This window comes from Microcaecilia unicolor, chromosome 11 (assembly GCF_901765095.1).
Source record: "Microcaecilia unicolor chromosome 11, aMicUni1.1, whole genome shotgun sequence".
Taxonomy (NCBI): Eukaryota; Metazoa; Chordata; class Amphibia; order Gymnophiona; family Siphonopidae; genus Microcaecilia; species Microcaecilia unicolor.
In genome coordinates, this window is record NC_044041.1 from 160919322 (window position 1) to 160945374 (window position 26053).

Here is a 26053-nt window from a genome sequence, read left to right on the forward strand (position 1 = left end):
TATCTTCCCTGTTTTTGGAAATATCTTTGAAAGATACCTTAGCCCGAACCATGCAATTTTGAGCGACTGTTGGTCTTCTCCCCCCCCCCCCCCCCCCCCATTTCAGGTTTAAAAGCTGCTCTATCTCTTTTTTAAATGCAGATGCCAGCAGCCCAGTCCCACCCTGGTTAAGGTGAAGCCCATCCTTTCAGAATAGGCTCCCCCTTCCCCAGAATGTTGCCCAGTTCCTAACAAATCTAAATCCCTCCTCCCTGCACCATCGTTTCATCCACGCATTGAGACTCCGGAGCTCTGCTTGTCTCTTGGGTCCTGAGCTTTCTACCTAAGAGCCTAAATTTGGCTTCCAGAACCTCTCTCCCACATTCTCCTATGTCATTGGTACCCACATGTACCAAGACAGCCAGCTCCTCCTCAGCACTATCTAAAATCCTATCTAGGTGACATATGAGGTCCACCACCTTCGCACCAGGCAGGCAAGTGACCAGGCAATCCTCATGTCCACCAGCCACCCAGCTATCTATATCTAATGATCGAATCACCAACTACAACAGCTGTCCTAACCCTTCCCTCCCAGGCAGCACTTGGAGACATATCCTCGGTGTGAGAGGATAGTACATCCCCTGGTGGGCAGGTCCTGGCTACAGGAGTACTTCCTACTTCACCAGGGTGATGCTCTCCTTCTAGGAGACCTTCCTCCTCCAAGGTAGCACAGGGGCTACCAGACTGGAGGTGGGACCTCTCTACAACATCCCTATAGGTCTTCTCTATGTACCTCTCTGTCTCCTTGAGCTCCACCAAGTCTGCTATTGTATCCTCAAGAGAAAGGACACATTCTCTGAGAGCTAGGAGCTCTTTGCATCGGGCACACACATATGACATCTCACCAACTGGGAGATAATCATATATGTGACATTCAATGCAAAAGATTGGATAGCACCCCTCTTGCTGCTGGACTGCTGACTCCATCTTAGTGATTTTGAGTTTTTCAATAATTTAAAACTTGCTACAGTATTACAGATATTAGCCTAATATAAAAATGTCTTTTAGTTTATATAGTATATTGTATGATCTATTTAGTGTTTCCTTCTTGGATGGTAATGAAATGTATTTAAAACTCTGTAAGAACATTCCTTGCTTGTTACCCTAATTACAATAACTGACTATAAATGAAGAGTTATCCTAGGGGTAGGTGGGTGTTGGGGAGGGAGGACGGGAAGACTAAACTAGATCCTGCATTGGCTGCTAGAGTCTATCTGTTAATGCTGTGGTACAAAGTTCAAGTTGTTAAAACTAAGGGGAAAAAAACTATGGAGATTAAGTTGATAAAATTTGCTTTTTTTATATTTTTATTTTGTCTATCACTAACCTACAATTCCTCCTTTAAACCCCAATCTTTAAGTTCCCAAAGCACAAAGCAAAATAGTTATACAACAAGCTGCAGATGAATATTTTCATTTTAATGATGAGGCTCCAGTAGGAGTGGAGATGATGTGGAATGCCTTCAAGGCTGCTATTAGGGGTGTCATATTGAATATTCTGCCCAAGTCAATGCCTCTAGATCGGCTCAGTTAGTTGCCTTAGATATGGCTACTCTGGAAGCTCTATTGAAGCACAAATGGGATAATGTAATTTTATACCATTTGTTGAAAAGTGCTTCTTATATAATCATATCCTCAGTGACACAGCCAGGGGAGATGTACATATTCAGGGATCCACCTGATATCTAGCTGGAAACAGAGCTGGCAAACTTCTTGTCTCAAGAAAAGAAGGAAAAGAAATCTTATTCCTTCCCTTAAAGATCAAGATAGTCACTTGCTCATTCAACCTGACCAAATAGTGTCACAATTCTTTCAATACTATACCGAATTATATTGGTCGGAATGTAATTCCTCTGCCTATGAAATTTATTCTTTTTTAGACAGGATACAAGGCCCTAAGTTCTCTGAGAACTGGAAACAGCAGTTAGAGGCCCCTATTGGCGTGAATGAATTACAAGCAGCCATTAGCTCTTTTAAGCCAAATAAAACTCCTGGCCTGGATGTCTTCACTGCTGAGTTCTTTTTGGCCTTTTGGGAGAAGCTGACCCCACATTTGTCAAAACTCTATAATCATTTTCTTCAAACTGGTTCCATGGCTATTACTGAAGCTGTTACTGTTGTTCTCTACAAACTAGGTAGGGACCCTTTACAGGTATCAAACTACAGACCCATTTCCTTAATCAATCTGGATGCAAAAATCTATGCACAGATAGTAGTCAATTGTCTTTTAGATGCTATGGCTACCCTCATTCACCAAGGTCAAAATGGTTTTATACATTTTTTTTTGTTACATTTGTACCCCGCGCTTTCCCACTCATGGCAGGCTCAATGCATCATAGACACTCCTCTTAACAACACTAGATTATGTTTTTAGCTGATGCATGTGGCAAGGGGAATGGATTGCCCAGCCTTCTTGGCCTCATTAGATGCTAAGAAAGCCTTTGACAATGTAGAATGGCTCTACATGTTCAGAACATTGAGATGGTTTGGTTTTGGAGAGGTTTTTCTTAATATGGTTCAGGTCTTTATCTGCTGTCATCTAATATATTACTATGTATGTGCTCTATTCCAATTCAATGGCACAATTATATATTAATAATAAGCTGTCTAACTGCTATAATTCAAAAAAATCCAAGTATATGTTAGTGGCGTAGCCAGACAGCCAATTTTGGGTGGGCCTGAGCACAAAGTGGGTGGGCACAAAATTTTCTCTCTTCCCCAGCACTTCCCAATTCAAAATATAAATACTTTAGCAGATGAGGATCCCCAATCTCTGTCAGCTGAAGGCCTCCAGTAAAGATGGCCAGAACTCCTCTCCACCAAGCCCAGTAGGCAGCAGCAACTCCTCGAGCCACTGATGCCAGCACCCCATACATTCTTAGTTGTCAGTGGCTCCAGGATGCTGCCCCCATCTGCCAAGCTCAGTAGAAGGCATCTCTGGCCAGCTTCAGAAAAGACCCCAACTAGTAGGGCTTGGGAAGCCCCACTAGCTACAGCAAGGGTCAGGGCTGCCGTTAGCCATTTTGCTTATTCCTTTGCCAAACTCTGACTCTTGATGGACTAATTATGATTGTGCATGCCTAGAATAAAGACATGGAAAGATCCAAGTTTGTACACCATAAATACGTCTTCAAGCTCTATCCAGGCCCAAATGATGTTAGATCCCCCAAGGTTGTGGCAATAATCTTTACACCTTGCAAACTACTGGATCACAAGTTTTGGGTCCATGTGAAAGATATACGGGTTTACTCAGCCGTAGAACCAGATTCTTCAACGCTTCCACCGCCTCAACCATGATCGATGAAAGAGAATTCAGAACGGATACTTAATTTGAGATTTACAGTTGCTGTTTATGGACATTATAGATTCATATTTTGTTTTATTTTCAGTTTAGCAGTAATCCTGTCTAGATATTGAAAAGGTTTTATTTTTATTTTCCTATTATTTCCTTTATTGTTCTAATTGCTTTTCTAACAGTTTTCCCGTTATTTCTGTTTATGTAATTGAAATTGAAGTTGATATTGCTCAGATACAAGGGTAACATCAAACCCTAATACTGGCTATGATATCATAATGTAGGTGTAAACCCTGTTAGTATCAACCTGTTATGCAATAGTTTAACTTTGGTGTAGGCTTACTTAAGCTTACTTAAGCTGCATGTCTTTTTGTAGGTTTGACTAAGCTCCAAGTGGGGTAACGGATATATAAAATGCTTCCCATACTTCCAGGTCATTATGCATATGTCAAGATCCATGCATGACCTTTGTTATCCACTTTTTAGTGCTCATGATTGGATGCTAATGATGAGTAATAGTAAGGTCCAGGCATTCCGACCTGTTTAAGGATTCTGAATACCTACAACCTTAAACAGCCTGCAATCTGAGTACTAACCATATATTTGTTGAGCCACCATAACAATGCTTAATCAAAACTATTCCTTCTGAGGACCACTGAGGTAGATACATTAGATTATCTCCCCATGCACTATGCAACAGATACAATAGAAGCCATAGAAAGACCTGAAAGTGTTTATTAGTACGATCCACCTTAAATTGCTATTACCCACATACCTATACTTCATGAGATTTTGTGGATGAACTCATGGATTTGTCCCATTCATAAAACCTCTCTCACTACAGGTTTGAGTAAACCTCAAGAGAGATGACATCAGGATTAAGCCCAAGGGGTGGGGTAATAAAAAGGGAATTCCATATGCCCAAATAATATATCACCTGAGAATGAAGTTTCCTATCTTGCACCATACCGTCTAACAATTTGTAAGACCAAAACTCCCCCTCTGGTTTGATAGCTTACCACCTTCTGGAATGGATGATGACAAGCTTGACGAGCTTTGTGTCACCCCTCTCTAGAGGGGGTGACAAGTGGGGAATGTATAATTATACTACAGCAAGAGGCCCTCACTGGATGCCCACCGGAAGGGTGGAAGGCCAGATTTTAGGACTCAGGCTGTAAAAATACCAGCTAGGTTTAAAAATCTATGACTGGCTGAGCAAGGACTTGCTTTTCCTGCAAGTTAATATGTGTTCTAGCTTGAGACCTATCCACTGGAATAGTGGTGGGCCAAGCTACATAGCTTTAAACAGCTGAAGAGCACTGACTAGGCCTGAAACCAGCTGATGGCCTTATAGCAGAGAGCCTGCAAGAGTCTTAATGAAATCTGGTACAACTTTCAAATTGAATGTAACACATACGATGTAGAAATTATGGACGAAAATGGAAAGTTTGGTTTGTAAGATGGAGAATGTTTTTAATAAGTTGGCACCCAGATCACAAGATGATATAAGACAGAGATGTCCATGTTTTGATGTTTGGATGTCCGTATCTAGGGAGATGTCCATGTTTGGATGTTTGGATGTCCGTATCTAGGGAGATGTTGACAAAAAGGGAAATTGCGCAATAACTTGCAATAGCTAAAACGGAACTTCATAAGAACAAATTGTTCACAAAAAAGGAAATTGCGCAATTCCCATAGACTTGTATTAGGACCAGATACTATATAAGGAAGGGCATCAGATAGATCGTTGGAGGTTCTCCCCAACGCATCTAGGACGCAGAGCTCCGGTCAGCTGAATCCAGAATTTGTCTGATGAATGTATCTGATTAAAGTCTGATTTGCAAATAAACTCTTCATTCCAAATGATGATTTGTGGGCTTCACTTAATGATGAAAGGCTGTAAGTACAAATGCTTTTGCTACATCAGGCTATAATTCGCTGCATTATATAACCTGTAGCCTAAATCCAGTTTGTCATAAGGCTGGTATCTATTCCTTGCCAGTGCTGAGAGGCGGACTAATGCCGGTATTTGAGACCTAACGTCTCTCTCAGTGGCAATTCCTTTTAAAACCTCATAACTCCTGGATTACCCCAGTACTAGTGTTATCTAGAGATGGAGTCAGATTGAGGTCACTCTAGCCTTCTTGGGGGGCTCGGGACCCCCCAATTCTCAACAGGCAGAAAATAAAGCCCCTCCCCTAATTCCCTCTCCTCTCCAATCTCCTCATCTGCAGTTAAAGTCACACTGACAGACCCTCACAAATTAGAAATAAAAATATATAGACAAAATTGAACTGGGAAACTCAGCATGTACTGCAACACTGGAGAAAAAAACCCCCAAAACAAAAGCACATTTTCTTTTCTACTTAACACAATAAAAAGACATCCGCTATGCACATTTCCCAAAGTTAACATATTCCATTTAAAATATTCAAAGTAAAATGATTTTCCTACCTTTATTGTCTGGACATTTTATTTTTCCATCATGTTGTTTCCAATTTCTCTTTCCCGCTTTCCTGTCTGTCTTCTGCTAATTCTTCAAGCGGTTGTCCATTTGTCATTTTTCTCCTGTCGTTTCATTTCCTCACTACACTTACCTCTGAAATTTTGATCCTTCCATTTTAGCTCTTTCCTTCCTTTTTTTTCTTTTCTGCCTCTGTACACTCAAATTTCATCCTCTTCCTAAATCTTTTCCTTCTTTTTACTTTTCAGATATCTATCACATTTCCATCTCCTTTCACCCACTAGCTCTCCCATTCCGCATCTCTCTCCTTCTCAGCCTTCCATTCCCTTCTATCTTCGATCTACGCGCCATTACCATATTTCTATCCCCTGTGATCACTATTCTCTCATTTTTTCCTTGCCATCTCACCTCCCTGGGCCTCTCTCCCATGCTTTCCACCATTCCCAGTGTCTCCCTCCCTCCACCCTTCCAGCCCAGCATCTGTTCCCTCTTTCTGCCCTCCTCACCCTCATAGCCTGATATTTCCCTATCCCTTTTACCTCCCACCACCAGCATCTTCCTGTCCCATCTCTCTCCCCTCCCCCATTGTCCAGCATTTTTCCCTTTCTCTTCCCTACCATCCATTGTCTATCTTCTCTCCCTGGATCCATCTTCCCTCTTTCTCCCCTCCCCCGCTTGTGCATCTCTCCTTTCCTCTCCTCTTCTCCACCTTCATGTCCAACTTTTCTCCCTCTCCCTGCCTTGAGCCCCTGGTTTGACATCTCTCTCTGCCCCCCCCCCCCCCCCCCCACCATCATCATCTCTTCATCCTTCCTTTCCCTCACCCATATCCAACAATTCTCCCTCTCTTTCCCCTTGCAGCATCTCTCCGTCCCTCCCCCTACCTAGCTCTACCCTGTCTCACTCCCTCATCCCAACAGTGCTCCTGTCTCTCCCCGACCCCCCACCCACCACCACCACCACACACACGTTTTTCCCCTCCCTTTCCCCAGCCACAGTCTGGCACGCTGGCTGCAGGCCTTCTTTCCCCTCCCCTTCGGGCAGCGCCGCAGTCTAACGCTACAGCTGAGCAAAGCTGTACCACACTGCACCGGGTCCGTCTCTGTCCTGCCGCTACTTCTGCCCTCCGGCTCCGGGTGATCTTTGTCTGCTCTTCTGCTGCTTATCTGCAGCGGTTCCGGAACCGCACGGTCCCAGGCCTGTCTGTATGGTGCCTGCGACTGCTTCCTCTGCGCTGGCCCCGCCTACTCTTCTGAAGAGGCGGGGCCCAGTGCCGAGGAAGCAGTCGCAGGCAGCATACACAGACAGGCCTGGGAGCGTGCAGTTCCGGAACCGCTGCAGATAAGCAGCAGAAGAGCAAACAAAGGTCACCCGGAGCCGGAGGGCAGAAGTAGTGGCAGGACAGAGCTTTGCTCAGCTGTAGCATTAGACTGCGGCGCTGCCCGAAGGGGGGGGGGGGGGAGGGAGGGGAAAGAAGGCCTGCAGCCTGCCGGCAGCGGATCAATTCTTTTGGCGTCTCTCATCGTCGCTGGGTGGGCCTGAGCCCAAAGTGGGTGGGCCCAGGCCCACCCAGGCTAACCCATGGCTACGCCCCTGGTATATGTAAAAAATATAAGGCGTCCACACTTGGTTGTTGAAATTAAAAAATAAACTTTATTTATCAATGGATAGCAGGGAGAAAGGGACTCGACACAGCTGTGTTTCGGCCATATAGGCCTGCGTCAGGAGTCTTCTCACTGTATGCTGATCTTAAATACTATCCAAATGGGCAGAGAATGTGTGTATCTCAGCCAAGTCACAGCAGCTAGATGTATTCAGTCAGGGCACAGACTGGGGCTCCTGTTCTTTCCCTGGCCCAGTCTGTGCCCTGACTGAATACATCTAGCTGCTGAGACTTGGCTGAGATACACACATTCTCTGCCCATTTGGATAGTATTTAAGATCAGCATACAGTGAGAAGACTCCTGACGCAGGCCTATATGGCCGAAACACAGCTGTGTCGAGTCCCTTTCTCCCTGCTATCCATTGATAAATAAAGTTTATTTTTTAATTTCAACAACCAAGTGTGGACGCCTTATATTTTTTACATATACTTGGATTTTGTTTTGAGTTCTTCCATTATTATTTTCTTATTTTTTATTATATACTTTTTTATTTTGTCTTTTTTCTTTTGTTGGTCCTCTTCGCTGTTTTGTTTGTTGCTATTTTTTGCGAAGACTGGTTTCTTCTGTTTTTTGTGCTAACTGCTATAATTTACACAGAGGTAGAAGGCAACTGGTGAACTTTAATGTTCACTGCATTAGAGAAATGTTTAATGAATTCCCATTCCAATAGCAAGTTAAGGGGCTGAAATATCTTGGGATCTTACTTCTCTTGGAGCTTGGGTCAACAGTTGAGTGTAGCAAGGTCCAGTTGCTGAAAAAAGTGAAAGAATTATGCTCCAAATGGTCCCCCTTAAGTTTTAGCTGGTGGGGTCAGGTTGATACTGTTAAAATGGCAATAGCACCAATTGTTATGTACAGTATGTGTATACCACCTATTTTCTTTTCATCTGGATTTTACAAGAATATAAAGAAACAACTTGTGACCTTCATATGGTGAGGCCAGAAACCTAGAATTGCAGTGTGACCTGGGTAGAGTTAACTATCCCCATCTTCTCCACTATCATATGGAATTTGGGTGCTCTACAATGCTACAGGAGAAGCTTTCTTGGCTGTGTCCTCAGGAAGAGATGACATCCCCGGATGTCTTTGTTACTTAGTGGCAACACCAAAGAGACTAAATATCTGCTACCATTGTCACAATGTTTTTAAATGGATGCAACTGCATCACTGCATACTAGCCTGCAACACCAGTCCTGGATCTCTGAAATCGACAGTTAAATGTTTAGCGGTTAAAGACAGGCCTGCTATTTATGCAACCTATCTTAACTGCTAAACTTAGCTGGTTAACACTGACTATACGTGCTTAACCGGTTGGGTGGTATGACATAGCCAATTAGCAGCTAGTCGCTAACCCCTGGATTCTATATAGTGCGCCAAGCATTCTGTGCCAAAATCCAAGCAGATTCTATAACGGCGTGTGTAACTTAATTGGCTTAACAAGACAATAAGCATTGTTAACAGCACTTAACAATCAATAATGAGCACTGATTGACAATTAGAATATACATGCACTAATTGCTAAGCGTATTCTGTAATGCAGAGTGCCTAAATTTTAGTGCACACAGGCAAAAAGGGGTGTGGTTATGGGCAGGGAAATGGACGTTTTGTGGGTGTTCTAAAATTTACATGCATAGTTATAAAATATGGCTTAGCTTGCCTAAATCTACGTGCCGGAGTACATGTCATGTTCTCTACGTGCCGGAGTACATGTCATGTTCTTGTTGGTGTAAATGGAAGTGTGTAGTTTTAGGCACTGGGATATCAACTAAGTGTATTCTATAAACCGTGCCTAAATCTAGGCACTACTTATAGAATACACTTAGGCAGAAATGTTTTTCGTGCGGATTTTTTTAGGCGCCATATATAGAATCTTCCCCTAAGCGCTAATATTTAGTGGAGATAACTGCCTATTTTGCACTGAATATTAGTGGTTAGCTGGCTAAGCGCTATTTAACTGGCCAGGAGCCATTCCTGGCCAGTTAAGTAGCATTGAATGTTGAGCCCAATGTTTCTTAGTTATGACTCTTTCTCCCTCAGGCTGTTCACGCTATTTACAGCAGCCAGCCAACACAAAGCAAGCAACAGTTGCCACCTATCTCACAAAGTGGACCCACTCTTGTTTCAGACATCCATACTTTTGCTTAAATCAATATTCAGCACATTCCTTCCCCACCCTAGCCAATGCATGATTTTATTCCAATATCTTTCAATTTTGGGACAGTGCTATCATATATCTTAAGGGTTCCTAGCTACCCACACCCCTTACAACATTCTGCTCCCTCCATTCTAAAAATTGTATTCAAATTCCAGTGGATCGTAATGCCATATGTAAATCATTTTATGTCAATTTTCTATCATATTGCTCACAATGGACCCCTTCAACTGCCCCTCAAATAGATGCTTCCAGGCTATTCCTTCACCATGCTCCCCCATTTTCCCAAAAAGCAAGGGTCTGTAGCATTATGTCACATAATTGCCCTGTGAATTCTCACAATCTCTCTCTTAATCAGACCAACTGCTACTGCACCCTCAATTTGATTGTCCTGTTTTACCAAATCTAAGGTATCCTCACATTGGATGAAACTATACAGTTGGTAGTATTGAAATCTGTCCTTGTAGTCTAACTTAAACTCCTCCTGCAACTCCTCAAATTCTGTAGCTTTCCCCATTTCCACCTGTTGCCCTATTTTAAATCCCTTACATTCCCATTTGCCAAAAGTTGGGTCTACTCTTCCAGGCCCAGAGTCACTATTATACTAAACCAGGGTCCAAAAGAAATATTTCTTCAATCCACAAAGATTCTGCTTCACCCCTTTCCAAATCTTAAGAGTCAGTCCTACAAAGGGATTAAGGCCCTGTCCCCCACTCAGGAAGCCAGTGTAATGTCCACAGTGGGGTTCTTCCCACTGAGCATTGCTCAATATTTCCTGAATGTTTACTTTGAGGTGAGCTCCACTCAGTTGTCAGTTGGGCTGCTACATAATATTTCTGAAAGTTAGAGACCCCCATCCCTCCCTCATTTTTCCTCTATATAGGATCATGGTGGCCTTTTATTTCAAATGTAGCCAAATACTTTCAGGTGCAATAGCTGGAACACTTTCCCCTGAATCTAGATAGACAGTAAATACAGTAGATATAAAAACTTTAGTAATATCATGATCTCTACAGCATTAATGCACCTCAACTTAGTTACTACCATCTCTCCATCTTCTGTTGCACTGGATCATAATTCAGCTTATAAAATCTATCTAGATATGAAGCTAGAATCATTCCTAAGTATCTCATGCATGTTTCTGTGCACTTAAATAGATATATCTCCTGTAGCTCCCTTGTAACCCCTGCAAGAAGATTGATATTCAAAATTTCTGACTTGGAGGTGTTCATTTTAAAGCCTGACCACAGTTTCTTCAAAATATCTGCCTTGACCTCTCATGACAGCCTACAAATACTGTGAGAGGTCAAGGCAGACATTTTGAAGAAGCTACTGCTAGGGGCTGGAGCAAGGGGGATTTGCACCTTGCCCCAACACCCCACTGGACCACCAAGGAGGTCAGTTAGACTCTGGGGGAGGCAGGTCCTATCTTGACAAGGGAGGTGGGGAGGGGATGCTGCCCTGGGGCGGGCTGTTGTTGGGGGCTGCTGCTGCCACACATCAGAAAGGTGAAGGGGGGCAAAGACCTTTTTTTTAAATGCAGATTCCAGCCTGATATTCAGCTTTTGAGCTGTCCTAAATTCTTCCGCTTAATGTATATGGTCTTCGCTGAGTATTGCAGGAGCCCGCATAAGCCCTGGCTCCTCACAGCGCTGCCCCCTGGTCCGACCATAACCTGCCCACTTTTTTGTGGGCCAATCAGAGGCAATATTCAATGGCACTCCCCATTTTAGTGCCGTTGAATATCGGCAGTTGGACAGCGACAGGCCATTTAAGTTGGCTCAGATGTAGGAAAATCAGGTGTGACTTCGGGCAATTGAGCCAAATGTATAATTCTCAGTATACAGTCAATATGTGGGGTCTATATGCAGAGGCCCTGATATTCAGATACTCTATATATGTTTACTTATACGTTACCCCCTAATTCTATGTATAGCACTCAAAATTGCGCTTGCAAATTTGGAGGTGCACACAATTATTTAATGAGCCAATTAGCGCAGACAGTTGGGCGCTAACAATCATTGGTGCTAATTGGCAATAATAGGAATTTACGTATGAATCTGAAGAGGGTGTGTGGCTATGGGAGGGGGCATGGGTGGGTCAGGGGTGTTTCTAGGATTTGCACGCAGTGTTATAGAATTGGGGGGATCTGCACCTAAATTAGGAATGGTGATTTACACCAAGGTTCAGTTGGTGTAAATCCTTGTGCCCAAAACCGGGCACAGATCCTGGCGCTAAACACTATTCTATAAAAGTGCCCAACTTTGAGTGTCACTTATAGAATAGCACTTAGCATGCATTTTTTTTTTTTTTACAGAATTGAGTCCTTAATATATACTTACATAGCCAGTGTACCTGAATGCAACTCACCTTGAGCTACTACTGAAAAAGGTGTGAACAAAATCAAAATAAATATTCAGCAACGCTAGCTATGTGTATAGTGCTGCTGAATACAGGAATAATGTGAAATGTCTAAATTAGACATTTCCAATTATTCCCATGATGTTTTACTGAAAATTGATCAGAATACATATAGATAACCTATCAAGTTGTGCTTGGAAATAGCTTTTAACCAAGCCTGAGGCACCAATACAATAGAAAATATTTCTGTATCTTCCTGCTACATTTTCTTGGTTTCCGCCTGCATTGCGAGTTACTTGAGGATCTCCTCTCTCTCCACAGAATAGTTGGTTGGCCTTGATACCTCTGTTCTCAATGCCATTCTCATGGTTTCCTCTTTCACCACTGTGTCTGTCTTCATTTCGTCCAGCTTTTTATCAGATGGAATGGGAATTTCCAAATGATCATAATCTTTTCAGCCTTCATAATTCTTTTAGGGTCGTGATCCCAGTGCTTTTCCAGTACAGTAATGTTATAATGTTTACAATGTTTCTAGTAGATGAGATGTGCCACCTTGTTGTACCTTTCTATATAGAAAATTTTTCCCATCAGAACTTCACAGTCAGCTACAAAATGAGAAACCATTTCTACCTCTTCCTACAGAATCTACAGATGTCTGTTTTACCAATTTTTTTCTCTGTACTTGCTGTGAACCATATCCATAATCCACTGTCCTGGGCTACAACTATCAATCTCTCATCCCTAAGTTTCAGTTCCTCTCTCCTTAGCCATACATATGTCCGATTTTGATCAACATATGGGTCCTGGAGTAATAGGTTGTATTCTTACTGTATTGGTGCATTTTTTCATTTGTTTTTCCTTGCTCGTTAACCTAGTTTTTTAAACGGAAGGGGAGATGCTGGGGGCAGAGTTGGGGTGCAGCTTCTGGCGGGGTTGGGGCAGAACCTAGGTAAATGACTTTTGGAAATTGTCATCAATAACTAAAAATTCATGGCTCAATATTTAAAAGTATGAAGTTCCATTATGTGTTTTTACTGAATCATTCTGGGAGGACTGATAGGGTGATCTTGACTGTTGAATTTAACTATCAGTATCTCAGGGGAGGTCTAGGGGCCTGAAAGCTAATTCAGGGGAGGACACAAGGCTGAAAGTTTACCTAGGGTGACTGACTATACACCACTCTGTACCTGGACTAGCTTGCTACACACACTGTAACTTAGACCAGTTCCTATACAAAGAATTTGCCTTGAGTTTAGCCACACACATCTATTTATCCCAACTGACTCTAACACCCATCTTGTCCCCATCTATCTATCTGCACTTGGCTCCTCAGCTACATAGCTGTATTGTAGAAAAGCATTAGCATCATATCAATGATCAATGCTTATTTGATGTTTCATTAGTATTATGTTGATATCATATTAAATCTGTTATTTGAATTTCAGTGTTATTAAATGTGTATATTTTTTATACTGTTTCATGGTAGTCTTATTAGGTTTGAAGCTTACCTCTTTTATTGCATTTATGCTTATATTTGATCATTTTTACTATTGTTACGCAGTTAACAAAATTGTAAGTTTTTTTTAAATGATAAACTGTACTTGATTTACACCGCCTTGGGTAAATCTCTTCATAAAGGCAGTTAATAAATCCCAATAAATAAATAATATCCTTTCACCAGATCTGGGTAATACCATGACCAGGTTAGCCTCTTCAGTAGATGAAATGGAAGCTGTAGTCTAGTGGTTCCCACATCTGTCCTGGGGGACTCCAGACCAAGATAGTCAAGTTTTCAGGATATCCACAAAATACATTTTATACAACTGAGGCAATGCATGCAAATCTATATCAGGCATATTCCTTGTGGATATCCTGAAAACACAGTTGGCCAGAGGCTCTTCAGGTCAGGTTTGGAAATAATGAGCCCATGATTTGGATGAAACAATAGGCCAGTGGTTCCCAAACGTGGTCCTGGAGGCACCCCAGCCATTCATGTTTTCAGGATATCTACAATGAATATTCATGAGAGAGATCTGCATGCAGTGGAGATGGTGCACGCAAATCTCTCTCATGAATATTCATTGTGGGTATCCTGAAAATCTGACTGGCTAGGGTGCCTCCAGGACCAGGTTTGGGAACCACTGCAATAGGTTGATAAAGTGACTTGCCCAAGATTAAAAAGCCTCAGGTGCCTACTCAGCTTCTGCTAAAACTGTATATGTAGTCTAAATACAGAGAGCTATTTTTATTATCTTATTATTACAGATCCCATAATACACTGGGTCTGTGAATTCAAAAACCAGGGACTGGTCTTGAGTCTCCCTCTGGAAGCTCTGCCCCTTCAGAGCTCTTCTGCTGGTGATGGACTATAGGAGCCCAAAATAACAGGGGTGGGAATGGGACTGACTTGTTATCTTGCTTGAAATGGAAATTCCGCAGTTTAGGGCCTGATTTGCTAAGGCTTTGTCTTCCATTCCACATCTGTGAGGAAAATGCTTAGCAGATCAGGCCCTTTGTGTGCCAGAGGCTCCAGCATACTGAATTCCTACCCAGCTAAGGTGAGGCACTGGAAAGAAGTGGAAGAGAGGGTCATGGATTCTGAAGGGAGGGGGGATCAAAGTAGGATGCAGAAGAGACGCTTTTCTCGGAACGGATTCTCTGAGGAGGGTACTGGGGTCACCAGAGGATCTTCCTTGGCATGAGCTTCACAGAAGGCTAACAGGTCTGCAGCAGCTTTCGACACCTATGGAGAAGGAGGAAAGTCCGCAGTTATAAAACCAAGACTGGGTCCCAGCTAGCTAGCAGAGTTGATGAACTTGGGAAGAAGGAAAGTTTTGTGTTTAGTGACTGTAGTCATTCTAAGCTTACTGATGTTTTGATATACTTATCTCAATCATAATTGCAGAGGAAGAGGAAAAGGAAAAAAAAGGGGGGGGGAGAGGAAGATGTGGGTGGGTATAGAGAAGATGCAAACTTCATTGTGTACTTTCCAGATCCAGTTTTTCCACTTCAGTTTCTGAAGTGAGTGGCCACTTACAAGAACAGAAGAAGGAAAGGGAAAGGGAAATGGGAATTGATATGCCGCCTTTCTGAGGTTTTTGCAACTACATTCAAAGCGGTTTACATATATTCAGGTACTTATTTTGTACCAGGGGCAATGGAGGGTTAAGTGACTTGCCCAGAGTCACAAGGAGCTGCAGTGGGAACTGAACTCAGTTCCCCAGGATCAAAGTCCACTGCACTAACCACTAGGCTACTCCTGCCTTTGGGCAGCCATGTAGCAAGAGGCAGCTGAAAATGGGAAACCCAAGCAACAAACAACAATTGACCTTCATGCGATCAATGTTGACTTCTAACTTCAGCTGCTCCACTGTCTTTCGAGCCTCGGCGATTTTGGCCATGTTGTTGGACATTTCTCAATGATCAGCCGTCCACCTGGGAAAAGAAATCAGTAGAAAGAGTTGGTAACAAGGATTGGTCAGGGAAGTGCAATGTATAGTACACGGTTGGAGGAAGATATACTGTGATGCAATAAAGTTGCACAATTTCTTATTTGGGTATGATTGTTATTTTACACTGTGAATGTTTAACTGTAAGCTGCCTAGAACATTGTGATTGAGCGGGTTATAAGTTTTAAAATAAATAAATAAATGCTATTTTAATGCCACAAACATTACTGTGGGATTCATTAGACAGCAGTACTTGAATACAGCAGATTAGCAAATCCTGCTTTAATTTTCTTCATGTTGCTACAGCCAGAAACTTTGCACGTTACCAGCCACAGTTATCCTTTAAAGGCGCCTGAATGCTAAAAATAAAATTCCTCAGAAATCCCTGGTGGTGTGGTGGTGAGGTCAGAAAAGAGTTTGAAGAAATGTGCCCTGAAGCTTAATAAATAGTTCCCTTACACTGAAAGCTGTTTGGGGACAGAGAAATGCCCACTCTATATAAATAAAATCATGTGTCCCATAGTGGCACATGATTTTATACAGCAGGACAAGGGTGAACAACCTGCAGATCCCCAGCATCAAGCAGTTCTTTTAGTGTTCGAGTGCAGCGACTGTGCTGACTATCTGTGCACCAAGATGCTGTTCTAGAATACTAGCATAAGTCAGCATTGACGCACATAACTTACAGTAAACAGCAAGGCAACCGATCTGCAAACTCAAGTGTGGAAATCAAAACAAGCAGATCAAATATATATATATACTAATAAAAAAGGCCCGTTTCTGACACAAATGAAACGGGCGCTAGCAAGGTTTTCCTTGGAGTGTGTATGTTTGAGAGAGAGAGAGAGAGAGAGAGAGAGAGTGTGTGTGTGTGTGTGTGTGTGTGTGTGTGTGTGAGAGAGAGAGAGAGTGAATGTGTGTGTGTGTGTGTGTGTGTGAGAGAGAGAGTGAATGTGCAAGTGTGTGTGTGTGACAGAGAGAGTGAGATTGGGTGCGAGAGAGAGTGTGTGTGTGAGAATGAGTGTGTGTGGCTGCGTATCTGAGACACAGTGAGTGTGAGAGAGAGAGAGAAAGTGTGTTTCACACAGATACAGTGTGTGTGTGAGAGAGTGTGTGTGTGTGTGTGTGCGGTACACAGGGTCTCTGTAAGCAGCCACCCATGTCCAGTGACCCTCTTCTCTCCACTGCCCCCCCCCCCTCCAGCCACCCATGTCCAGCGACTCTCCTCTCTGCCCTGCCCCCCTCCAGCCACCCAGGTTGTCCAGCGAAGTCTTCGGGGCAAGCAGGAAAGATCCCCAGTCTTGCGTGCCCGCTGCCGGCGCTGACCCTACCCTGTTGCCAGATCGCTCTTCAAAATGGCTGCCATTTTGAATAGCGATCCGGCAGCAGGGGAGGGCCAGCGCCGGCAGTGGGCATGCAAGACTGGGGATCTTTCCTTTAAAGTGTGACAGAGGAGAGGTTGAAGGTGAATTTGATATTTGGAAAAAGAAGCTATCAGGCTGTGTCTGTGGGAAAGGGATAGCACGACGACGCAGCACATTGCTTCTAACCAACAGCCGCACGCATTGTGCTACACTTTGCGACCCCTGACGCAGGCGCTGTGCGCCGAAACACGGACCGTGTCGGGTCCATTTTAGGATTGTTTTTCATCATAATATATGATTAAAGATTTTATTCCCTGTTTTTGAAGGCTCCTGGTACTTTTTGTTTTGTTTTTTGGATTCTTGTTTTGATTTCCACATAACTTACAGTATTCTATAAGTTACATGCATAAATGTCGGCCGTGCCTCTGCCTCTCCTATGAGTGTCCCCTTAAGTTATACACTAAACCATTTTAGCATGTAATTATAGTATAGAGATTGAGCTCCCTACTTCCATTTACACTCATAAGTGTACGCTTACATGCATAAATTGCAGTATTCTATAAATTTAAGTGTGCAACAGGTGCTTAAATTTAGGCAAATTGAGGGGTGTAAGGAAGCAGGTGAAAGTATGGCTCTTCTCCCAAGCCTTTAATACATGTGGAGACTGACTATACAACACTCTGCACCTTGTCTAGCTTGCTACACATACTAAAATTTAGAGGAGTTTCTTACATCTTATTTATCCGTACAAAGAACTTCCCTTGAGTTTAGCCACCCATCTGTTTATTCCAACAGACTCTGTAACATCCATCTTGTCCCTGCCTGTATAGCTGCACTTGGCCCCGGCTATACAGTAAGATGTTTCATTGTATTGTAGGAATGGCATTAGCATCATATCTATGTTATTCAAATGTTTTAATGTATGCTTATTAAGTGTTCCTTTGACTTTGGATGTTTTGCTGAAAATGGCGATTTTCAAACCTGTCACTCTTTTTTTTTCTTTGAAAATGACCATTTCCTAGATGTTGATGTGCTTAGTATGTCTATCTTTTTGGACCATTAAAAAAAATCCAAATGAAAAACACACAAAATCAAGCCATTGGGACAAGAGGAGCTGGTCACACAGGCAGCCCAGCAGAGCAGTAGGACACCCTAGGGGACACAGCAGTGGACTTCACATACACATCTCACCATTACTCCCTTACATTGTATGGTGAACCCTTCAAACCCCACAAAAAAACCTACTGTACCCAACTATACACCACCACAATAGCCCTTATGGCTGTAGGTGTCGCCTATATGTGGGTACAGTAGGTTTGGGGGGGTTTTGGGTGGAGGGCTGACACTTTCCACCACAAGTGTAACAGAATGGATTGTGAGCCTGGGTCACCTTCTCTACAGTGCACTGCACCGACCACTAGGCTATTCCAGGAACCTGCTTGCTATTCCAGGACTGGTTATAACATCTGAAGCTGTCATAGAGGCTGGTATGTACTGTTTCTTTCATATCTTTGGAGGGTGGGAGGGGGTCAGTGACCACTAAAGGAGTATGGGTTCTCATTCCTTTATTTCTGCAGTGGTCATCTGGTCATTTAGGGTGCTTTTTTGTGACATGCATTAATAAGGAAGATAAAAAAAGGTGGGAGTGTAAGCTAGGCTATCCAAAGACTGAAACCAAAAGGTTCAATTAAAAATATGTGACGTTTTAATAGTTTTGTAACAAATAATAATAAAACAACTTTACATAGAGAACGACTCTAATAATAAAACAATTTTACATAGAGAACGACTCGACACAACCGTTGTGTTTCGGCCAGGTGGCCTACATCAGGAGTCTGATCACTACGTTAAACCAATGAAGGGAGATTATAAATAGTTATAAATCTCAAAATCTCACCGCTCAAAAACAAACCAAATGATAGATCTACAGGCAGGATCTAAAAAGGTCTTTAAAAAGACCGTTCATTGGGTGATCCTTCTGCCGCTGCGTGCTATAACACCAATAAAGAAGCTTCATTGGTTTAACGTAGTGATCAGACTCCTGATGTAGGCCACCTGGCCGAAACACAACGGTTGTGTCGAGTCGTTCTCTATGTAAAATTGTTTTATTATTAGAGTTGTTCTCTATGTAAAGTTTTATTATTATTTGTTACAAAACTATTAAAACGTCACATATTTTTAATTGAACCTTTTGGTTTCAGTCTTTGGATAGCTTGGCTTACACTCCTACCTTTTTTATCTTCTTTATTCACACCGTGGGATCTACTGAGTTCTCCACGTTTGTGGATTCTCTCTAGACAACTTTATGCATTAATAAAACAGGTCTAGACCAAAACGTCCAACTTATAGCCCTGGATGTTTTTGTTTTGTTCCATTATGGCATAAAAATGTCCAAATGTTAGGAACGTCCAGATCTCACCCTTCACATATCCCTGATGTAGGAGCAAAGAAGACAAGCTACTGAAGCACTACTGTAGCATTACTATGAGAACTATGCTCAGCCATCCATGTGACTATATGGACCTACATAATATAGATGGTCCTACATACATGGTACTATCCAGCATTAAGAACCTGATTGTAATGTGTAAATTCAGACATTTCCTCTATAAAAACTCTTAAGACATTGTGGAGACATCCAGTCTAATAGAAGAATAACAACTCTTGTTTACTGGACAGAAGCTGCTGATAAAGGACAGTGTTATCAGCATTGACACAGGTTGTTATCAGAATTGATGTCAATGTAGCAAGCTGTTATCAGAATTGACATCGATGCAGGACGCCTGGAGCTACTTATGTTCTTCATGGATAGAACATACGTCAGTAATAGAGATAAGGTTCTCAATTTCTCCATAAAAGGCAGCTCTTACCAGGGTTAGCTGCTGGGTGTCCACACCACATCTGAGGGGCAAGATCTGCATTGGAAGAATATGCTGACATCTGAAGGACTACATCACGTTGTAGGTGTGCTATGCATTCTTGCATTGTACCCTGGGGTTAGAGTGACTCTTTATACTTTAGATTCTAGCTAGAGATTTACATACCTTTACTCCAAGCTATTTCTGTAATAGGATTGTCTTTGTCTTTATTCCTGTTTACTCTGTCATTTGCTGCTACTGTAAATTAAAATAAGACCCTACTTTTATAATATTTGGGTATGGAGTTTGTTTCTTTTATTATTTTGGTGCAGTGGGCTTGGATCTAAGGATAAGGAGTGATACATTTATTTCTGATACTTCCCTAACCAACGCTAGTCTGGTTGGGACCCATTTTTGTTTTAACTTACACTAAGTGTCAGATACCCCAATGACACCCCAAAACAGAGTGTATCTGTTTTGCACCTACACCTGACATGCCCCCTTGTGATTTAATGCACTTCTGATGGACTTAAAAGAAAAATGTCTAAAAATTGGATTCAAAAATACCAATTTGGACGTTTTTGTGAGAAAAATGTCAAAATGCAGATTTGTGCCACGTTTGGACATTTTTCTCTTTTGAAAATGAGCTCCATTGTATTATTTCTAAGTTATTAGAATGTTCTTCCCTGCTATCTATTATGGTACTGTTTGTATTTTACTGACATTTATCATATTGATGTCTGCACTGCTGTTAAATGTGACTAGCTGGGCTGGCTGGGTTCACATCAGGCTCTGCAACTTAGATTAAATAATTACATTTTCTGCCTATTTACAACCCAAACTTTTATTGACTGCTGCTCAGTCTGTCTTGAGGTACCAGTCCTCAATTTTACTTTGAATGTCTTCTATTTATTTTGGATGGAGAAAGGACATTTTATCTTCCCTTCACATTACAAATAACTCTCGTCATGCCCTATGATCGGAGCTGGATCCTTATTTACATCTAACCCTCCTGAACAACAAAGAAAAAGCCTACAGCAATGTGCATCAATTGGACCATCCAAGGATATCAGAACCAGAAACTCTAAAATTCATACCTGCAATCTATGAGTTAAAATTTTATTTTAACTGTATAATCTATTTCTAAAATTCTGAATGTTAGATTCCTTAAAACTAAAGGCAAATATCATCAATCCCCTCTGCAAAGCAATTCACATAGAAGTGCTAAGTATAGCCATTTGTTTCTCTGTTGCTAAGTAGAGGAGTGTGGTAGCCCTGTTAGTCCACTCTTAAGGTTATCAATAGAAATCAAACAAAATAAAACATGGAAAAGAAAATAAGATGATACCTTTTTTATTGGACATAACTTAATACATTTCTTGATTAGCTTTCGAAGGTTGCCCTTCTTCGTCAGATCGGAAATAAGCAAATGTGCTAGCTGACTTTTATACACTGTCAGCTAGCACATTTGCTTATTTCCGATCTGACGAAGAAGGGCAACCTTCGAAAGCTAATCAAGAAATGTATTAAGTTATGTCCAATAAAAAAGGTATCATCTTATTTTCTTTTCCATGTTTTATTTTGTTTGATTTCTATTGATATTTCTCTGTTGCTGAAAGTCTTTGATCTCACAGGTCTGGTCTGAATTTACAACTTTAAAAAGGTCTGTTTATTTCAGAATATTTAAAGCCTTAACCCTGCATTTGCCAACTAGTAAGATTCAGGGGCGTAGCTACGGGTGGGCCCGGGTAGGCCCAGGCCCGCCCAATTTCTGCCCAGGCCCGCCCACCCAAATTGCAGCAGGGGCAGCAGCACAGCACGACGACGGGGACGGCACCCGCACTACCCGCTGAGGCTCAGCTGATCAGGCTCCGACGGGCCAGAATCCAACCCGATTTCGCTCGCTCAGGCCTGCCCCCGGCCCACCACCACCTAGCGCTAGCGTACCACGTCGTCGCCAGGTCTCCAGGGCAGGCTCCGCCTCCGACAACATCAGCCCGCCGGGCCGGCGCCTACCTTCGGCTTCGGGAATGCACTTGGCTTGCAGGGCCGCGCAGGCAGCACGTCGTAGTTTCCCATCATCCATTCCATAATGACTGGACGACATGTGCACGTGCACGCACGCAGGTGCGAGGCGAGCCTCAGCCTGGCCCTGCCTGGACGTGGGAATTGGCTTGGGAAGGAAGTTCGAGGAGAGATCATTCCAGAATCGAGTTCCAGGCTCCAGCAGTGTCTCCACTTTCCAATCCATAACTTTACTGCCAAGGTAAGCAGCAGCAGCTGCCAGCAGCCCAGCCCAGCAGCAGCCAGCAGGACAGGTAATAAAATTGTAAATGCTTTTTTTTTTCATCATAATCTTTTGCCCTGCAGTGAAGAGCCCACCCCGAAGCCCACCACTATGACCTGCCAGCATTTTGATTATTCTTTTTTGTAATCAAAATGTTGGCTGTGGTCTGGTAGTGGGCTTCTGGATGGGGGGGGGGGTAGATGTGCCGGTGCCTAGGGCAATGAGGAGCCCATCCCCACCCAAAAATTCCCCAACAATAAATTTATATATATATATATATATATATATATATATATATATATATATATATATAGTGCCCACCCATATTAGCGCTGGGCCCACCCAAAATCTCAGGTCTGGCTACGCCACTGGTAAGATTGCTGATCTATAGGGTGAATTCCACAGAGTGGACTATAGTGCCATCCAGTGAAATTTTGCCTAACTAGTTTCTGACACAAAAAATGTGCACTGAGCCCAAAGATCATGCAAGTATCCCAGTGTTGTGTGGGAGAGGAAACCAAAATCCTCATCAACCAAAGAGAAGGCAAAAGTGCAAGATCTTTTAAGTACTACTACTACTTAACATTTCTAGAGCGCTACTAGGGTTACGCAGCGCTGTACAAATTAATAACTAAGGACAGTCCCTGTTCAGAAGAGCTTACAATCTAAAGGCCGAAATGTCAAGTTGGGGTAGTCTAGATTTCCTGAGTAGAGGTTCATACTAGTACTTAAAAGATCACCTCATTGCCACACCAAAGCTACCCATATACGGTGATCCAAGATGCCATAAATGAACAGCATCTTGACATCCTAGGAATAATTGAAACCTGGCTACATGAAAGTGGGGGTTTACTGCCGGCTGAACTATGCCCAATAGGTTTCAACATCCAACATCAACCAAGACCAGGAAGACGGGGTGGAGGGGTATCAGTCTTGATTCGGGATACAATAAAACTGCGCAGAATATCCATCCCCCAGCTACATGAATCAGAATCTCTTTTAATCCAACTTGAAGAGGAGAAACCAATCTGGCTGCTCATGGTATACAGAGCACCTCGTAACAACACATTATCTGTGCAAGGACTGCTAGACCTGATTACTCAAGTGCCCCTGAATTTACCATATGCTGGTGATCATGAGAGACTTCAACCTACACATCGAAACCCCAGATACCACCACAGCTGCCGCCTTGGGCACGATGACATCACTAGGATTTACACAGGTGATCAATTCTCCAACCCACGAAAAGGGTCACATACTAGACCTGGTATTCTACAAAGGGGTGGATATCCCAGAATTCTGGGATAACAGTATTGAAATAACACCCCTATCATGGTCAGACCACTTTCTAATTAAATTCTTCCTACATGACCACCTGAAACAAATGGCACCTCCCAGTTTGGAAGGAGATCAGAGACAAAAAAATGCTGACCACTGAGAATTTCCTAGAGGCCTTTGACTATCCACATGTGGATGAAAAGATAAAAACAGTGTCAGAACAAGCTGACATCTGGAAAACACACTTAGCCAAGGCCTTAGAGAAAACAGCACCACTAAAAAAGGTCTTATGCAGTGGTGTGCTGGAGCCGGCTCTGTCCGGCTCGCAAGAGCCGCTTGTTAAATTTTGACAGCTCTTGCGAGCCGGTTGTTGTTGGGGGCGAGCTGGCTCCATTAGGGGAGGTAAGCATGGCAGGAGGGCGCCATCACAGGCCATGCTTACCTCCCCTGCCGCTCTGAAGCATGTCCAACGATGTCCTTCGCCCCCACCCTCCCGCTCCCGCTCCCATCTGACTTTTTAAATTACCTCCATCGAAACCACTATTTAAAGCCCTGCTGTGTGCAGGCCGTCTCTCCAGGCTTCCCCTGCTTGCTTCGGTGACGTTCGCGCCCTTAGTCCCGCCTTCTGACGTCATTCTGACATCATTTCCTTTTTCCGCGAAGGTGGGACTAAGGGCACGAACATCACCGAAGCAAGCAGGGGAAGCTTGGAGAGACGGCCTGCACGCAGCAGGGCTTTAAATAGCGCGGGCTTCGATGGAGGTAATTAAAAAAGACAGATGGGAGCGGGAGAGAAGGGTGGAGGTGAAGGACATGTTCGCTGGACACGTTTGGGAGCGGGAGAGAAGGGCAGGGGAGGGAGGAGAATCACTGGGTATGGATGGGGAGAGGGGGACAGGGGAGAGACTTGCTGGGCATGGATGGGGAGAGGGGGGCAGGGGAGAGATTTGCTGGGCATGGATGGGAGAGGGGGGCAGGGGAGAGATTTGCTGGGCATGGATGGGGAGAGGGGGGCAGGGGAGAGAGACTTGCTGGGCATGGATGGGGAGAGGGGGCAGGGGAGAGATTTGCTGGGCATGGATGGGGAGAGGGGGCAGGGGAGAGACTTGCTGGGCATGGATGGGGAGAGGGGGACAGGGGAGAGACTTGCTGGGCATGGATGGGGAGAGGGGGGGCAGGGGAGAGACTTGCTGGGCATGGATGGGTAGAGGGGGGCAGGGGAGAGGGGAGAGTTTCAGGACATGGATGGAGGGGAGAGCAAGAGAAATTCTGGACATGGAGGGGAGGGAAGGGAGAGAGAAGAAATGCTGGACATGGAGGGAAGATAGAGGAAGGAGATTAGATGAGGGAAAAGGAATTGAGGAGAGAAACTGCACATGGATGGAGAAAATAGGAAGAAGCTAGATCCACTGGACAGTCAAGTCTGCGGAGGATCAGAAATGAAGGAGGAAAGAAAAGAAATAAATGGAAAGGAAGCCCTGGAAATGGAGTCAAGGGAGCAGATAGAGAGCAGCAGAATCAGATACTGGACCAGCATGATCAGAGAAACAAAGTCACCAGACAACAAAGGTAGAAAAAATAATTTTATTTTCATTATAGTGTTTGGAATATGTCCACTTTGAGAATCAGGTGCTGAACGTTAAAAGTTTATATTTATTTATTGGAGGAAGTGACGTCACGATACGGCATGGCTGCATGCTAGCCGAGCTCCGTATAACCCGCGGAGATCTACAAGCTAAAAAGCATGTTTCAAGCGGCGAAAGTATCGCAAAGCGCGAGCAGAGGAGAGCGTAACACAGCGGGATTAAACTCCCGATGCAGACGGAGGCGGAGAGAGTGAACTTCTCCCGCTTCGCATTTACATCGCTGGCGCGCGGAGGAAACAAAATGGCGGCCGCAACATTGAACCGCCCGGAACGGGCGATCGCGGCAGCGGAGCTTGCAGAATCAACACCATCAGTGGAAACACACGCCAATAAAGACCAGGAGAAGCCCGAGGAAGAAATGGGGCCGGAGTGGCAGAAATGGCTACAGGAGATTCGGACAGACCTGAAAGCAATGCGAAATGAGCTGGTGAATATGGGGGCAGATCTCAAAGGTGAAATAAGAGAGCTAGGCTCTCACCTGGAGGAGGCAGAAAATCGGCTTGATGCCCAGTCAGACGCCCTCGAGACCTTAGATCAGCGAACCACGGAAAGCCAGCTAGCCCATCAACAGGTCCTTGACAAGTTAGAGGATCTGGAGAACCGTAGCCGCAGATGTAATTTGAGGTTTCGTGGCCTGCCGGAGTCCCCTGCTTATACTGACTGTGAGGATACTATACAAAGGCTGGCGAGTGATCTGCTAACAGCTGGTGGTACCGCAATAGAACCAACCGCGATCCTCATTGAAAGAGCTCATCGGGCATTCAGCTCTCCACGAGCAAATCTGCCTAAGGACATAATAGTGTGCTTTAGAGACTTTAAGATGAAGGAGCAGGTGGCAAAAGCGGCACGACAGACCCCAAATTTCAAGTGGGATACATATACAGTTGAAGTGTATCAAGATCTGGCAGCCACTACATTGAAGCGCAGAGCGGAACTCAAACCAGTCACTAGAAGACTTCAAGAACTGGGGATCCGGTACAAATGGAGGCATCCATTTGCGCTAGTTTTTTATAAAGAGGGTAAAATGCAGCACATAAGAACACTTGCAGAGGCGAAAGAAGTGTTACCAGAGGAAGTCGAGATGGAGACATCAACCCCGACGACAGCAGCAAAGAGAGGCCCAACCCGGGTGCTACCGCCTAAATGGCAACGAGTAAGCAATGGTCAGCGACGTCTAAAACGCCAACAGTCGGCAAC

General features: G+C 43.6%; 2 protein-coding genes across 3 annotated transcripts in view; both read right to left on the reverse strand.

Moving 5' to 3' along the window:
* LOC115480996 (DNA (cytosine-5)-methyltransferase 1-like) overlaps positions 1 to 12374 on the reverse strand; it is a 44205-nt gene extending 31831 nt beyond the window's left edge. The window contains exon 1 of the mRNA XM_030219978.1: positions 12271 to 12374. Coding sequence (XP_030075838.1) covers positions 12271 to 12374 — 104 coding nt within the window. The remainder of the gene's footprint in view (positions 1 to 12270) is intronic.
* Positions 12375 to 14204: 1830 nt separating this feature from the next.
* The window catches only part of GNG8 (G protein subunit gamma 8), a 135838-nt gene continuing 123989 nt past the window's right edge, over positions 14205 to 26053 (reverse strand). For both annotated transcript variants that reach the window (XM_030218888.1, XM_030218887.1), the window contains exons 2-3: positions 15304 to 15409; positions 14205 to 14717 (exon numbers count right to left, since the gene is read on the reverse strand). In XM_030218888.1, the coding sequence (XP_030074748.1) occupies positions 14589 to 14717; positions 15304 to 15387 (213 nt within the window). In that variant the 5' untranslated portion in view covers positions 15388 to 15409 and the 3' untranslated portion in view covers positions 14205 to 14588. The remainder of the gene's footprint in view (positions 14718 to 15303; positions 15410 to 26053) is intronic.